Genomic DNA, 16,245 nt, shown 5'->3' on the forward strand with positions numbered 1-16,245 from the left:
TCGTGAGCTGAAGAAGCAAATGTGGATTGACCAGTTGATGCAGGAACAGATTCGTTGCCTAAAAGAGTTTTGTATGGCAAGTGAACAGGTGTGTTTGTTTTTATTTATTTTTCTTATTTTAGATACTGTAATATTATTTATTTGTTTTGTTTTTTGTTATTGGAAATCAATTATGTCTTTACCTTAAATAAAAAATAATCACATCCCTACACCAGTACAGCTAGTTTATATTTGTATAACTTTTAACATATAAATTTATTAAAGTTTATAGCTTTTTACACTATTAGATTAAAACAAATCTTCAAATGAGTAAACAAACTATCAATTTGTATTTAAGTATATGTTTGATTGTTGATGTATTGTTAAACTCAATATGTATAAATGCTTGAATAACTAACCAATCACAAAAGTAAATTAAATTGCTTGATTGATTGACTATTATTATGTCTGCTAGATTAATAAACCTATTAAGGATGCTCTTATCTCAAAATCAACGATCTTAGAGTACTGGTTCCCAGAGGATGAAGACATGGATCCATCGGTAATGCTAATTACTGTAGTACATACTGAACAATACTTATTGTTTGTGATATGCCTTGTTTGTATAGTTAGATGGACTAACATAGCCCATTTAATTTCTTTTTGGGCCAGTGATTTATTCAATCCATACCAGTTATCTCGGCCCAATAAAAAAACCAATGGCTCCCATTTAGACAAGATACATGTGTTTACAAAATAGAATGCTCATATATTGTTTTACTCGAACAAATGTTAACAACATCTAAAGAGATTATGTATGTAATGGTAGCTCAAAAATTGATAAGTAGTTGATTAAACAAACATATAATAAGGAAAAAAGAAAAGGATTAAAAAACATAAGACACATACATATAATTTAAATACGATTCAAGACTTCCTTGTACACAACATTTTTGGTTACATTTGAATCATTCCCATCGTCGTCCACTATGATGACTTTTAATCCCTTTTTTGTAGTGACACGAGAAACTGCTACATACCACTGTCCATGAGTGAATACCGGTTTTCGTAGATATAATCCAACATTAGATAGTGATTGACCTTGACTTTTATTGATGGTCATTGCATAACAAACTGTTACTGGAAATTGTCTTCGTTGAAACTTGACTGCAATCTTATTGTCAGATGGGGTAACAATCATTCTTGGTATATAGGTGAGGTTACCAAAGCAATGTCCAGTAATAATGCGTGCTTCAATGGTATGTTCACCTAACCTTTCAACTTGTAGTCTGGTCCCATTGCACAATCCTTTTGTTTGGTCAATGTTACGAAGTAACATTATCGGAACTCCTGGCTTCAAAGCAAGCACATGGTTAGGAACACCTGGGACTTTTAACGTATTCAGAGTCTCTGTTGAATATAATTGTTGTGCAAAAACGTCATTTTCCTCATCAGGACACAGACTATCAGAACTGTAGTATACTCTTTCTGCACCCGGTATGCTCGATAAAATATGCTCGTTTATGGAGTCTACTTCTTCATTCGTAGTAGCAAGTATGGCTTTATCTTGAAAGAATTGAGGATCTGTTAAGTGATCATGAAGTGACGGGTATGTTGAACTAACCATAGTTTCCACTGCGTTTGAGCCAGATTTTAGCAAAAGGTCATCTGGGAATTCAACGTCAGCTTCACCATCATTTGGCTCGTTTAATTTGCCCTCACCAATTTTTAAAATCCAATCAGCAAATGCACGTAAATCTTTGATTTCCGAATTATCATTGTCACTTCTAAGATGCATGTTCGTAGTTAACCTCAACACTTTGCATTTATTCAATAAATGGGAAGAATGTAGTGATGCATCAACAATTTCTGCCCGGGTTCCTCTTTGAATAACAGGCAGAATTTGTCTAAAATCGCCTCCGAAAACAACAACCTTACCGCCAAACGGTAAGGAACTACAATCCCGGCCATCTACTTTAATGATGTCTCTCATAGTCCTATCGAATGCCTCAAAACAATGCATGTGCATCATAGGTGCCTCATCCCAAATTATTAATTTTGCTTGGTTTAACAATGCAGCCAAATCACTATCAGGTTGTATTTTACAAAAAGAATCTTCAAGTACGTTAATAGGTATTGCAAACCGTGAGTGTTCAGTGCGCCCTCCTATTAAAAGTAATGCTACAATACCACTAGAAGCAACATTTATAACAACATCACCGCGTGAACGTACAGCTGCTGCAAGAGTCTTTCAGACAAATGTCTTCCCAGTTCCTCCATAACCATAAAGGAAAAACAGACCACCATCATCCTTCTCAATTGAATCAATTATTGTGTCATAAGCAATTTTCTGGTCAGGGGTCAATGTGAAGTGCAAAGTGTGGTGTTCCTCCTGTAGAGCAGCTCTGTCATATTCCAACTCATCTTGAATAAGCATGTTACACGATTGCTGTATAAACTCATAATCTGGGAAAGGCATATTTGGTATGTTTCTCAAAGTGGACCCACAACTGTTTAACTGCCTTTCTATTTTCGCAAGAGCAATGTTGTGCAACACCTTCTTCAAATTTTCTGGATCTGAGAAAAATTAAAGGTTAAGTAAAAAAAAATTAGATGGTTGTATACTATCATAGTGACTATTCTAGTGAATAAAATTATTTTGAAAATATTGAATTGATAGATGATACCATTAGATCTAAGTTGTTCAGGGCATTCATGGTTCAAATCATCTGAAAGTAGGTCACATGTTTCTTTCCATACCCGATCAGGGCATGAAATACTGTCTGAAGTTATCAAGGAGACAAACAAGGATCTACAAAATTCACCGGAAGCCCACTGATGGGTCTTTTTGATAGAAGCAATGTATTCTTTATCGTCATTCAATAGACCCATCGAGTAGCATGCTTCCTTAAAAGTATTGTAAAGGGTTCCATTTACTGTGCGTATGTCCTCATAACAAGTTGTCCCTTTCACTTTGTTAAGAAGGATACGTAAGTAATAGCATTCACCTGATTTTGGTGGAACAAAATGCATTCGACCAACAACTCTACCCTCTTTACGTTTAGTCCACTTTCTGGCGGGTCCATTCCATACATAATGGCGAGGAAATTCAATGTAAGTGTACTGGCCTGCTTCTGGATCAATCCTATTACGGTTCATCCACTCTAAAAACTGTGATGCACCAACTGATGGTTTATTAAGTACAACTTCCATGACTGATTCTGCATCAAACACAATCGGTTGTTGGTCGGGTAAGTGAAAGGAGAGTCTATAAATAGCTGGTGTTCTGTGTACAATCTCGTATTCAAACAACCGACATGCTGCCTCACATGCTGAAATATAACGGCAGCTGTAATATTCAGCAATCTCATCATTACTTTTTGAGGGATTATTGGTAGAACTTGAAGAGTTGTTTTTCACAAATCCAACAGTTAATCGGTCTGGACCCTTGCTGATATATTTGAATAAGTATTTAATGGATCCGATATGATTACACCACTCTACATTGATATGTGCTTGATATTGTTTTAGCAGAGTCTTGTTGTAACCAACGACATGCCTGTTAGGAAAATGAACAACACATAAACAAGTGTTTATGTAGTACTTAATGTGAAATAATAGTCTAGAAATATACAAAACTTTAAATAAATAATTAAATAAGTGTACGAAATAAAATCATATAACGTTTCGTGGTTACTAACCTGTTGTCTAGTTTTTCGCCTAATTTCATGATAAAATTACCATCATCACGTCTCCTATACAATGGATATCCTTCAGGGTCGAAGTGTGTCTCATTTATAAAATCGTTTGGAAAACATTTGGAGCATTTTTTAACAACACCTTTCATACATGGCATAGATGGGTGTTCTGGCCCGCAAGGTCCATGCATCATAAAATCTGAGACAAGCTGGTATAATTCAGGTTCATCATCTTTATTTGGGATTTCAGCACAGATCACATCGTCTATATCGTTTACATTAGGGCTTCTGTCTTTTCTGTCTATGAATAAGCATATATGAGCGTGTGGTAGACCTCTTTTTTGAAATTCGATAACGTACAATTCTGCAAGAATTTAGGAAAAATACAATTAAATCATGTATGAGCAACATTAAGTGAATATATGATTAATGAAATGTTTCCAATAAAATAGTGTTTAAAGTTACAATTACCTCCAATAACTTGACCAAACAACTTCTCATCCCTAATCTGATGAATGAGCGAATCCAACTTGATTTTAAAAACGCGTGTACTGATATCTGGTATGTCTTCAGGTTTCAAGTTTAGTGGGGCCAGATACCTAAGTATTTCCGGCCAATTAGGATTGCATGTGAATGTAATGAAAAGAGATGGGTATCCGTAAGCTCTAACAATAGCCATGGCGTCCAAGTAATTTTGTCTCATATACCTAGGACCACCAGTATAAGATGATGGAAGTGTTATCCTCGTTCCCATGATTGAGACATCATATTCTCCAGATTCTTGAGCATCATGAAGACTTGAAATCTGTGCACATCTTAATGCCTTCTGATTGTTACGAATGTAATTTAACCTCGTATTCTCAACCATTGTATAAGCATGGACAAGAAACTGCTGTAAGAGTGTCCGAGAAATTAATAATAATGAAGTTTCAGAATCTCTAAACTGCAGACGATATGCAAAGAACTCTCGGATAATAAGACGTGCATGACCAACTGCATCTTCTATTTCTACACCTTTATGATAAATGTCTGGCCTATATCCATCTTTTGCGTATGGAAATAATAAGGGGTATTGTAGTGCAAGATAAGAAGGATGTAACTCACTGATACGTTCTAATTGCTTAGATTTAGTTTTGACAATTATGTCTCTTTTGTCAGTCGTGCCATCTATATCACCTATTATCAAAGCGGCAACTTCATGGGCTGTCGGCAGATTATGTGTACGTCCATCCTTGTTTCTACTACCTATTATCTTAAGATGAATAGGTTCAGTTGAATTCATGTCAAACCTATCTCTGGCCTGTCGGAACTGTTGCACTAAAGGATTTGTAATATCCAATAGACCCTTTAGTTGATATACGGTGGATTTATCAATGTCAGTACGGGTGTTATTTGGCTTTGCTTTGTTTGAATTCCTGTAAGACGATAGTAAAAAAAAATTAAATAAAGGTGAGTGTCGAGATCATATTGGTTAGTACAAATGGGTATGTAAATTAACCAGATACAATTAAGCTATTTTTATGTAAACGACACTTATAATTGCATAAAATAAAGTTTAACAGAAGGTTAAATTTGGAATATATTCGTACCCATAAGCATTTATCCGGTGGTCCACCTCATTGTAAGTGTCGTAAATGTAAAGTTGACAAAATCTAGGATCTTGACCATCTTGACTTATTTTTTTAATATATATATATATATATATATATATATATATATATATATATATATATATATATATATATATATATATATATATATATATATATATATATATATATGTGTGTGTGTGTGTGTGTGTGTGTGTGTGTGTATGTATTTATATACATTTTTACGAGATTTTACAAAAAAATCCGAGAATTGGGCGAGAAAATCCGAGAAATTATGAGATTTACGAAAAAATCCGAGAAATGAGCGAGAAAATATGAGAAACAGTGGTTTTGACCAAGTTTGACCTTGTTGACCTAAAAATCTAGCGAGATGGATATCTTGTCTTGGTTGACTTCCAAAAACGAGATCTATCGGGTAGAAATAAGGAGATTTACAACACTCCAAATAATATGTCATGAAATTGGATATTCGATACAAATGCAGCAAGAAAATGCGGACCATTGGATATTTTGTTAATATTTGCACTTGTGGGTAGCAATGATTTGGCAGAATTAACAAGAAAATGCAGATATTAAATTCATGTGGAGGCAATCTATACTCAACTATAGCTAGTGAACATAAAGCAAAATCATAGAGAACTGTTTGATATTATGTTAAGACAGCCTTCTATTTTAAATATCAAGATAATCAAATACATATATTGGTTTAACTAATAATCAATGATAGTATGTGACTATTAAAGGTGTTTAGAAGAGGGGTATGAAATTTATCTAAAACTTGGATATCATGCACCCACATTATACATACCAGCTGATAAACGAGGGGAAAGAAGGACCATAAGCTCGAAATGATCCACCTAGACATCAATATCCTATTCACTCATCAAGGACATTGCAACCAGCCACAACACAGTAATCCATGGACATGTGAGGAGCCGCTAAAGGGCAGCTCGATATCAGTCAAATTAGGTCAAAATCAAACTTGGTCAATATTCGAGTACTCCCCGAGTAGGTATTTTTGCAACCTTGAGCAAAGATAAAGCCAATTTCAGAGTCGTGATTGTTGTGTCCAGCCCTGTTTTAAAAAGCGCATACAAGATGATAATGATACAAATTAATCATGTGCTAATTGAATATAAGAATATCCAATTTCAGATTCTACGATGGAATTTCTAGTTACCAAACCTGAGGATTTGATGATTGTGTCATGATATCAATATTTGCGAAATCCTCTACAGAGGCTTTAAGTTATGGAGCTCGAATATGTCCAAAGCATCCAAGGTTGGAGAACTCAGAACTGGGGAGAACTCAGTCGGAAATTTTTGGGAGTTCTTGGCAACTCGGAGAGAACTCGGATATTGACTTACATTGACTTTTTAGTTTTAAAATATAAATATATATGTTTTAATATAAATTCTAATAGACTTTGACAAATTTGCCGAGTTTTTGACAGAGTTTCCAAGTTTTTGAACTAGTTGTCGAGTTTTGACCGAGTTACCAAGTTATCGAGTTGGCTGAGTTGAACAAGAACTCCCCGAGTTGGCCGAGAAGCTCGACTATTCACCGAGTAAATGACTGGGTTGGGCACAGAGAACTCGGTTGGTGATCTAAAACGAGAACTCAGCCGAGTTTTACAGCACTCAAAGCATCTCAACTTGACGTTGAGAAAGTAGCTCATGCGTGATAAATCTTGTAGACTTGTCACTAGTTTTCTAAATATGGAACGAAGCTGATCATACAAGAGTTATAGCCCAAGAGTTTAGATGCACCAGAGGAGGGTCAATCTGCAAAGTCTTTGTCATTTATGGTAATTCATCATTTAGCCATGTCCAACTCACTTAATATCAGAGAACGGCGAAAATCAAGTTTGATGGTGAAGATGAGGCAATGTGATGTAACTGAGATTAGGTGTAGGAGTCCTCCTCGAAGCAGACTCTTTACCTTAGAGCAGATTCTCTACGTGCGGGACCTCCCAATACGGGATTGAATATTTTTGTTGTGTGTATGTGTCCGATTGTAGGCCATGTACCTTTCACCTTAGGTGGTGTGTTCTTTCCAATGCCTGGTCTCTTTTTCTTATAGAAAGATACTGTAAGGGTGCGTTTGATAAAACAAAATGGTTACTGCTAACTGGTTCAAAATCTGAATGATTCAAAGGTTCTCATAGGACTTAGTTCTGAATGACAATAACATGTTTAAATATCATTCCGAATGAACTATATAAATGATGTAAATTAATGAATTAACCTTTTAAATAAATATATAAAAAAATATAATTGTTTGATAAGTGTTAATGATATAATTTAAGGATGTATAAAAGAAAATGGAGATCTTGAATAGTTAATAGAGTATTTCAAAAATGAATGGTTCAGTAGACAGATTGCACAACGGTTCAACATTATTTTTCATTCCAATATCACTAATAAATGCATAGATACTGAACCGTACAACATTCAATGCTGAATCATTTAATTAAGAGACAATCAAATGCACATTAGGTAATAAAAGTAAGACTGTTGCAAAAGATGGAAGCAAAAAATGGAAATTCATGTCTTATTGCCCAAAATGGATGATGATCGCCCCTTTTTGATTATATTTGTTTGTGAACCTTAAAGAAAGGCCAAATCATAGTAATCTAATGAATCTACATCTTAAAGGTAATAGGTTTAAATCTGGTCATAAGAGATTACTTTGTTAGACAAATTTCCTACCGAACAAATAAACATAAGCATTGTTTATATGAAAGCTCTTAACACATATGTGACCTTGATAAACTAATGGTGGGTATATTAATTGGTATTTTAAGGTTGTTTCTTCATTCAATCATACATTTGACTATTAACAATTAACAACTTGTTATATAAGTAGTACTCTAATTCTTTCTTCTCATTGGTTTTAAACAAGTTTACATGACAAGAGTTCTCCATTCAAGCATTGCTATATCTATCTATCTATCTATCTATCTATCTATCTATCTATCTATCTATCTATCTATCTATCTAGTACTAAAAACATGCCTACTTTTAATAAATGACACATAGACTTTACTGTTTACTATTTCTCGTTATTTGTATTTACAAATCAATTTTTCACATCTCCAATCCTATCTTTATGCATACCTATCATTTTTCATATGTTAAATATAATATTGGAATATATAAGCTTATACTACCACGGAAAAGAAAGGCAAACTTCTAACTAACATTTCACCAAACAACTTTTGTGCGTCTAAAAAACTTTCAAAATCACAACAAATTAATGAGAATGCATCACCCTATTTGAGTAAAAACAGTTCAAATTTGGAAATAGAAGATAATATGAGCAATTCAAACAAAACCAAACCAACCAACTTCAGATAAACAAACCATAATAAGTGCTTACAAAGCTTTTACCAATTTAAGTGTAAAAGACGCCGGAAACTAAAACTGAAAGATAACATGTGTACCTTCAATGTAATAAGCAGCAGTATTGGATGACGATTCAAGGCATGTGAATTCGTCTGCATATGATTTGTCGTTTTTCTTCTGCCAAATGACCAACCATATCCTTAAGTTGTAACCTAGTGTTCAACGGTTGTGCAGTTAGACCTATGTATCGGTAGTGTTCAATGTTGGTGATTTTAGTGTCATCCAACATACATTTTAGTTAGTTGCGATTTACTTGAATGCAGGTGTTAGCTAGCTATACTTACCAATGGGTTCGGAGAGTGTGGAGTACACGCCCGTAAGAGTTGGCTACTAACTGTCGCATAAATGCAGGGGTCAAAGGGGGCTGCGCCCCCTTGCGGGGTCCAAGGGGCAGCGCCCATGGCTGGGGTCCCGCTCCCAGGTGAGCGGGCAGGGGTCGAGGGGGTAGACTTTTGGTTAACTAGAAACCTCAACAGAGTATGCACTATTCGTTAACTAGAAAAGTTGCATTCGAATAAGTGTTAGCAAACATGTATGCCTTTTGGTATAACCGATTTTCCTGCCAAAATTGAAGGGTTACACCCTTTCGGTTTAACTGTTTTCCTATAACAGTTTATGAACATTTTTTATTCATTCATTCTGTATTCATCAAACCAACAGAAACACACACATATTCTCTAACAATTTGATCAGTGATTTCGTTGCCAAAAACACTGATTGTGTTCTTGTTTGATCCCTGTAAAGATTTCGTGCAACCGAGGCAATCGTAGGGTCGAAATACTTTATAGAGATAGTGATTACACGATTCAAGAACGAATCCGACAGTCAATTCATACACGATTTCTAACAAATCTATAAAGTATTTAGTCTGTAATCATGTCTGGGGAAACGGTGAAAGAGATGACAAGGCAGTTTGCAAAACTGGAGAAATTTGAAGGAGTTAATATTCGAAGATGGCAACAGAAGATGCGATTTCTGTTAACAACGTTGAAGGTTGTTCATGTTCTATCCACCCCTATGCCAGAACTTCCTGAGGATGCAACTTTGGATCAAATCAGGAGAAGAAACAAGTGGGATAACGATGATTTCATATGTCATGGCCACATTCTAAATGGTATGTCTAATGCTCTTTTTTATGTCTATCAATATGTAGAAACTGCTAAGGAACTATGGGATTCGCTTGAATCCAAATACATGGCCAAAGATGCTTCGAGTAAGAAGTTTCTTGTGAGTAATTTCAATAATTACAAAATGGTGGATTCAAGGCCTGTTATGGAACAGTTCCACGAAATTCTTTGAATTTTATTATAGTTTACACAACACAATCTGAAAATGGATGAATTCATTTCAGTGTCTTCAATTAGAGACAAACTACCACCATCATGGCAGACTTTCAAACACATGTTAAAACATAAGAAAGAAGAATTGTCTTTGACTGAATTGGAAGGCACCCTACATATTGAGGAATCAATACGTGATCAAGAGGGTGGTAAGACTAAAGAAAAGGACGTTGCATCATCCTCTGTTAACATTATTGAGGATGTTAAACGTGGGAACAAAAACAACAAAAAGTTCAATGGAAAGAAACGTAAGTTTCAAGGGAACAACGATGGTTCCAACAAGAAGGATAAGAAATCTCTATCTTGTTGGATTTGTGGCAAACCTGGTCACTTTAAGAAAGAATGTCGTGTTGGAAAGAACAAGGATGGAGCAAGCGGTTCGGGTTCAGGAAACGGGTCTAAGGACCAAGTTCCTAACCAAGGTCAGAATTTTGATTGTATTATAAATTCTGTTCAGAATTATGTATCACATATTTTCTGAAGCATTTTATGTACAGGATGATAACATAGCGTGGTGGATTGATTCCGGGGCCACATGTCTTGCATGTAAAGATCGCTATTGGTTTAAGACATTTCAACCTGATGATGATGTGCTTCACATGGGGAATGAATCAGTCACTCATGTCCTTGGTCGTGGAGATGTTGTTTTACAATTTAGTTCTGATAAGACAATTACTTTAAATAATGTTGTGTATGTACCTGGGTTGAGAAAGAATCTGATTTCCAATCCTATATTAAATAAGTGTGGTTATAAACAAGTATTTGAATCCGACAAGTATATCTTATCGAATGGTGGCATGTTTATTGGATTTGGATACTATAATAATGGTATGTTTATGTTGAATCTTAAGAATGTTCCTGTTGTTGATAATTCTGCTTGGATGATTAGTTCTAGTTCAAATGAGTCAAGTTTATGGCATGCGCGTCTAGGACATGTACATTATAAAAGAATGTATGAAATGTCTAAAGTTGATTTGATTCCTACCTTTGAAAAATGTTCTGAAAAATGTAATACTTGTATGTTGAATAAAATCACGAGACAATCTTTTAAGACCTTAAACACGACCTCTTTGAATTTAGAACTAATTGATAGTGACCTTTGTGATTTTCATGCTACACCTTCATTAGGAAATAAGAAGTATGTAATCACATTTATAGATGATGCGTCTAAGTTTTGCTATGTTTCTCTTTTGCATTCTAAAGATGAGGCCTTAGACAAATTTAAAATCTATAAGACTGAAGTGGAATTACAACAAAATGGTTTAATTAAAACGTTGCGCACCGATAGAGGTGGTGAGTATTATGATCCAATGTATTTCCAATCTGTAGGGATTATTCATCAAACTACAGCTCCATATACACCACAACAAATGGTGTAGCGGAGAGGAAAAATAGGTCTCTCAAGGAAATGGTTAATTCTATGATGACGTACTCTGGTTTGAGTGACGGATTTTGGGGTGAAGCCATGTTAACGGCTTGTCACATTTTGAATAGAGTTCCTAATAAAAGAGGAACTATGACTCCTTACGAACTTTGGTACAAGAAACAACCAAACTTGCATTATTTGCGAGTTTGGGGTTGTCGGGCAATCGTAAGATTAACCGAACCCAAAATTAAAACTTTGGGTGAAAGAGGTGTTGATTGCATCTTTATTGGATATGCTGAGCATTCCAAAGCCTATAGGTTTTATGTGATAGAACCTAATGATTTTATTTCGATTAACATCGTTATAGAATCAAGAGATGCAATATTTGATGAATCCCGTTTTACATCAATACCTAGACCAAGGGACTTGATTTCTCATTCAAATGAGACTACATAAGGAGTTAACCTGGAAGAAATTCCAAGTGAGTCACTAGAACCTCGTAGGGGCTCTAGAACTAGGACACCCAAGTCGTATGGTTCTGATTTTCAACTTTACCTAGTTGAAGGATCGAGAGATTGTGTTAAGTCACAATATTCTTACTGTTACAGTATAGACGATGATCCTAGAACCTTTGATGAGGCCATGAAATCTCGTGACGTTGCTTTTTGGAAAGAAGCAATTGACGACGAGATGAGTTCTATTTTGGAGAATAATACTTGGGTATTAACAGATTTACCACCAGGATGCAAACCTTTGGGAAAAAAGTGGATCTTCAAGAAGAAGATGAAAGTCGATGGCACAATTGATAAGTTTAAAGCTAGATTGGTTATCCAAGGCTTTAAACAAAAGGAGGGTATTGATTATTTCGATACATATGCTCCTGTTGCTCGTATCACTACTATTAGATTGTTAATAGCACTTGCTGCTACGTATGATCTATTGATCCATCAAATGATGTCAAAACATCATTCTTGAATGGTGATTTGGAAGAGGAAGTGTATATGAGACAACCAAAAGGGTTTGTTATGCCAGGTCAAGAGCATAAGGTGTGCAAGTTGGTTAAATCATTGTACGGGCTAAAACAAGCTCCCAAGAAGTGGCATCAGAAGTTTGATGATGTGGTGTTGTCTAATGGTTTCGTACTAAATCAATCTGACAAGTGTGTATATAGAAAATTCGATCAATCCGGAAAAGGTGTGATCATTTTCTTATACGTGGATGACATGTTGATCTTTGGTACTGACCAAGATCAAGTTGAGAGAACAAAGGAGTTTTTATCTTCGAAGTTCTCCATGAAGGACATGGGAGTGGCGGATGTAATCCTAGGCATAAGGATTAAAAGGGATGATAAAGGTATCACGATCACACAATCTCATTACATTGAGAAGATTCTGAAACGGTTTAAATGTGAACAATATTCTCCCTTGAATACTCCCGTTGATACAATTGTGAAGCTTATGCCCCATTCGGGTAAAGCTGTATCACAACTTGAATACTCTCGAGCAATTGGATGTTTGATGTATGCTATGACAAGCACACGCCCTGATATTGCTTTCATAGTGGGAAAACTTAGTAGGTTTACTAGTAATCCAAATGCTACTCACTGGCGTGCTGTGGTTAGAGTATTCAAGTATTTGAAGGGTACTATGGATTATGGTATCACTTATACTGGGTTCCCTTCAGTTTTAGAAGGATATTCGGATGCAAGTTGGATAATCAACGTCGAAGATCATTCATCTACGACTGGTTGGATATTCCTACTTGGAGGAGGTGCTATTTCATGGGCTTCTAAAAAGCAAACATGCATTACAAATTCAACCATGGAGTCTGAATTTGTAGCTTTAGCTGCAGCTGGTAAGGAAGCTGATTGGTTAAGGAATCTAATTCATGAAATTCCTTTGTGGCCGAAGCCAATATCTCCTATTTCCATCCGTTGTGACAGTGAAGCTACTTTGGCTAAGACTTATAGCCAAATGTACAATGGAAAGTCTAGATACTTAGGTGTTAGACACAGTATGGTTCGCGAGCTAATTTCACATGGAGTGATATCCGTAAGTTTCACGAGCTAATTTCACTTGACTAAAGCATTAGCCCGAGACTTAGTGCAAAAGTCGGCTATTGTAGTGGGATTGAAGTCCACATAAATCTTCCAAAGTGCCCAATTCCCTTATAGTACAACGCTAGAAGCTGAATTCAATGAGGTAAGCTTATTTTCTGAAGATTGAAACACATAAAATTCTGATCCCAAAGTATGTGTTTAAACCTGCAAGTTGAGTTAGGTTGAAGTTATTCTTCTTAATAGTTCTTTTGAAAAATTGCATATGCAGGTGCAAGATGTAAAAGGACTACCTATGTGAGCATGAATTTTTTCCGCTTCAATGGAGCTTTGAACTTAGCTGCCAATATGTTCACTAAAGGATTGGGACACATGGCTTATAATAGTGTCAAGATTGTTTTAGGGATATGTAAGAAACTGAAGTGTATAATATTTTATAGTTTTCATACGAGTTGAAGGGTTCAATTTCTGAAACACCCTGATACTCGAACTCTCGTAAATATTATACTAAGTGGAAATTCAATTTCTGAAACATTTTCATTTATGCATTAGTTTGTTCTGTTTGTTTAGTTATTTTAGTAAATCAAGGATTACACTAAAATGGGGGGGATTTGTTAGTGATTTTAGTGTCATCCAACATACATTTTAGTTAGTTGCGATTTACTTGAATGCAGGTGTTAGCTAACTATACTTACCAACGGTTTCGGAGAGTGTGGAGTACACGCCCGTAAGAGTTGGCTACTAACTGTCGCGTAAATGCGGGGGTCAAGGGGGATGCGCCCCCTTGCGGGGTCCAAGGGGGATGTGCCCCCTTGCGGGGTCCAAGGGGGATGCGCCCCGAAACCTCAACAGAAATTGCACTATTCGTTAACTAGAAAAGTTGCATTCGAATAAGTGTCAGCGAACAGGTATGCCTTTTGGTATAACCGATTTTCCCACCAAAATTGAAGGGTTACACCCTTTCGGTTTAACTGTTTTCCTATAACAGTTTATGAACATTTTTTGTTCATTCATTCTGTATTCATCAAACCAACAGAAACACACACATATTCTCTAACAATTTGATCAGTGATTTCTTTGCCAAAAACACTGATTGCGTTCTTGTTTGATTCCTGTAAAGATTTCGTGCAACCGAGGCAATCGTAGGGTCGAAATACTTTATAGAGATAGTGATTACACGATTCAAGAACGAATCTGGCAGTCAATTCATACCCGATTTCTAACATTCAACGCTGCTGGATTGATAAGCATAAAAAAGAAACGCTCGATTTGCAAGTATCGGCTTGTTGGTTTAGCAATTTTTTGTTAGGCGTTAGTTGAAAAGTGACGGCCAAAGAAACGTGAAGCCAAAGCATTTTATTGGTTGATTTATCTTTATTAATATTTTTAATGTATTATTTTAATTCAAATTTTATCCGAGACTGATGTGCTTAGAGGTGTATACAAAATAGTAGTAATTTTTACAAGGAAATACTATTAAATACAATACAATTATTATTAATTTACGGATAGGATATACCTAAACCTTGCTACAACACTTATAGGCAGTGTACCTAATCGTAGAGTAGTATAGTTTTTAGTAAGTCCGGTTCGTTCCACAGGGAGACGACTTATTTTACACTATATTTTTAAACAATTATATTTGTACAAAATATATTATATATAGTAATAATATATAAAAGGGGGTTTACCGTTTAATGACCGGTTTGTCGATTTTAAAACTTAAGCATAAATATAAATGACAATAATTGAAGTGCGTAAAATAAATAATAATATAATAATTATGCTTATTTAAACTTCCGTAACCATGATGTTTGACGTTTTGATTATTTATTACCCTGGGTTAATTGTCCTTTGTCCTGGATGTATTTGAAACCTATCTGGTTTTTGTCCATAATAGTTCATCGGTCATAATTATAAAATGCTCGGCAAATTTAACCTTATATCCGAAGTCAAATATTCCAACTAATTGGGGATTCGAACTGTAACAAGGTCTTAATACTTTGTTTAATGAATACACCAGGTTATCGACTGTGTGTAAACCAAGGTTTTAATACTTTGTTAACAATTACACCAATTACCCTTGAATGTAATCCACCCCTTTTTTAATGAGTCCATTGACTATTAATCCATCCCCTTGTCTGGTCAAATGAACAATAATTTGTATTTATAAATATCCCACCTATCGTATCCGATTAAGCGTATGTGGTTATATATAGATACGTCAAATTGTAACCTTTATATTAAATTAACGAGGTATCGTTAATTTAATATAAAGCCCATTAATAGGCCATAGTCTAATTTCCAAAAGTGACGTTGCTTCGGGCGTTGATAGTTGGCTCAGGTCCCGGTTCCGATTTTTCGAACGTCCTTTCGTATAATTTAATATCTTGTACTTTGCGTTTTGCAATTTGTAATTTGCACAAAAATTATTTTCCTTAACTCCCAATCATTTAATTACAATCATTAAGCCGTATATATAAGAGCATTCCCATCAGTGTTGTCTTCACTTTGCCATTCCCATGCCAATTCTAAGCAACCATTGGTAGCGCAATGCCAATGTTGTGCCAATCTATATGTGTCCTTCATTCCGCCAATATTTGACATATTTCATCACGAGGGTTTTGTGCTTTTTTATGTTGTACATGTAGTTAGGGATGGCAATGGATCTAAAAAAATCCGAGATCCGCGGATATCCGCGCCCATGATGGGTGCATAAAATCAAAAATCTATACCCGCGGGTGGGCAATGGATGTAATCTTGTACCCGCTGACGGGTCGCGGGTGGGT

General features: G+C 35.6%; 2 protein-coding genes across 2 annotated transcripts; one reads left to right on the forward strand and one right to left on the reverse strand.

Annotated features, from left to right (window-relative positions):
- Window positions 1-895: 895 nt before the first annotated feature.
- Window positions 896-9,095, reverse strand: LOC139868204 (uncharacterized). The gene is made up of 8 exons (XM_071856533.1): window positions 9,030-9,095; window positions 8,733-8,811; window positions 7,229-7,376; window positions 4,149-5,092; window positions 3,681-4,041; window positions 2,667-3,538; window positions 2,281-2,556; window positions 896-2,160 (listed from the first exon to the last, which is right to left on the reverse strand). Exons 1-8 carry the CDS (start codon window positions 9,093-9,095, stop codon window positions 896-898), a joined length of 4,011 nt encoding a protein of 1,336 aa, XP_071712634.1.
- Window positions 9,096-9,570: 475 nt separating this feature from the next.
- LOC139868205 (uncharacterized) lies at window positions 9,571-10,564 on the forward strand. The gene is made up of 3 exons (XM_071856534.1): window positions 9,571-9,921; window positions 10,006-10,456; window positions 10,532-10,564. Exons 1-3 carry the CDS (start codon window positions 9,571-9,573, stop codon window positions 10,534-10,536), a joined length of 807 nt encoding a protein of 268 aa, XP_071712635.1. The 3' UTR covers window positions 10,537-10,564.
- Window positions 10,565-16,245: the final 5,681 nt, after the last annotated feature.

The sequence above is a fragment of the Rutidosis leptorrhynchoides genome, chromosome 9 (assembly GCF_046630445.1).
Source record: "Rutidosis leptorrhynchoides isolate AG116_Rl617_1_P2 chromosome 9, CSIRO_AGI_Rlap_v1, whole genome shotgun sequence".
NCBI lineage: Eukaryota > Viridiplantae > Streptophyta > Magnoliopsida > Asterales > Asteraceae > Rutidosis > Rutidosis leptorrhynchoides.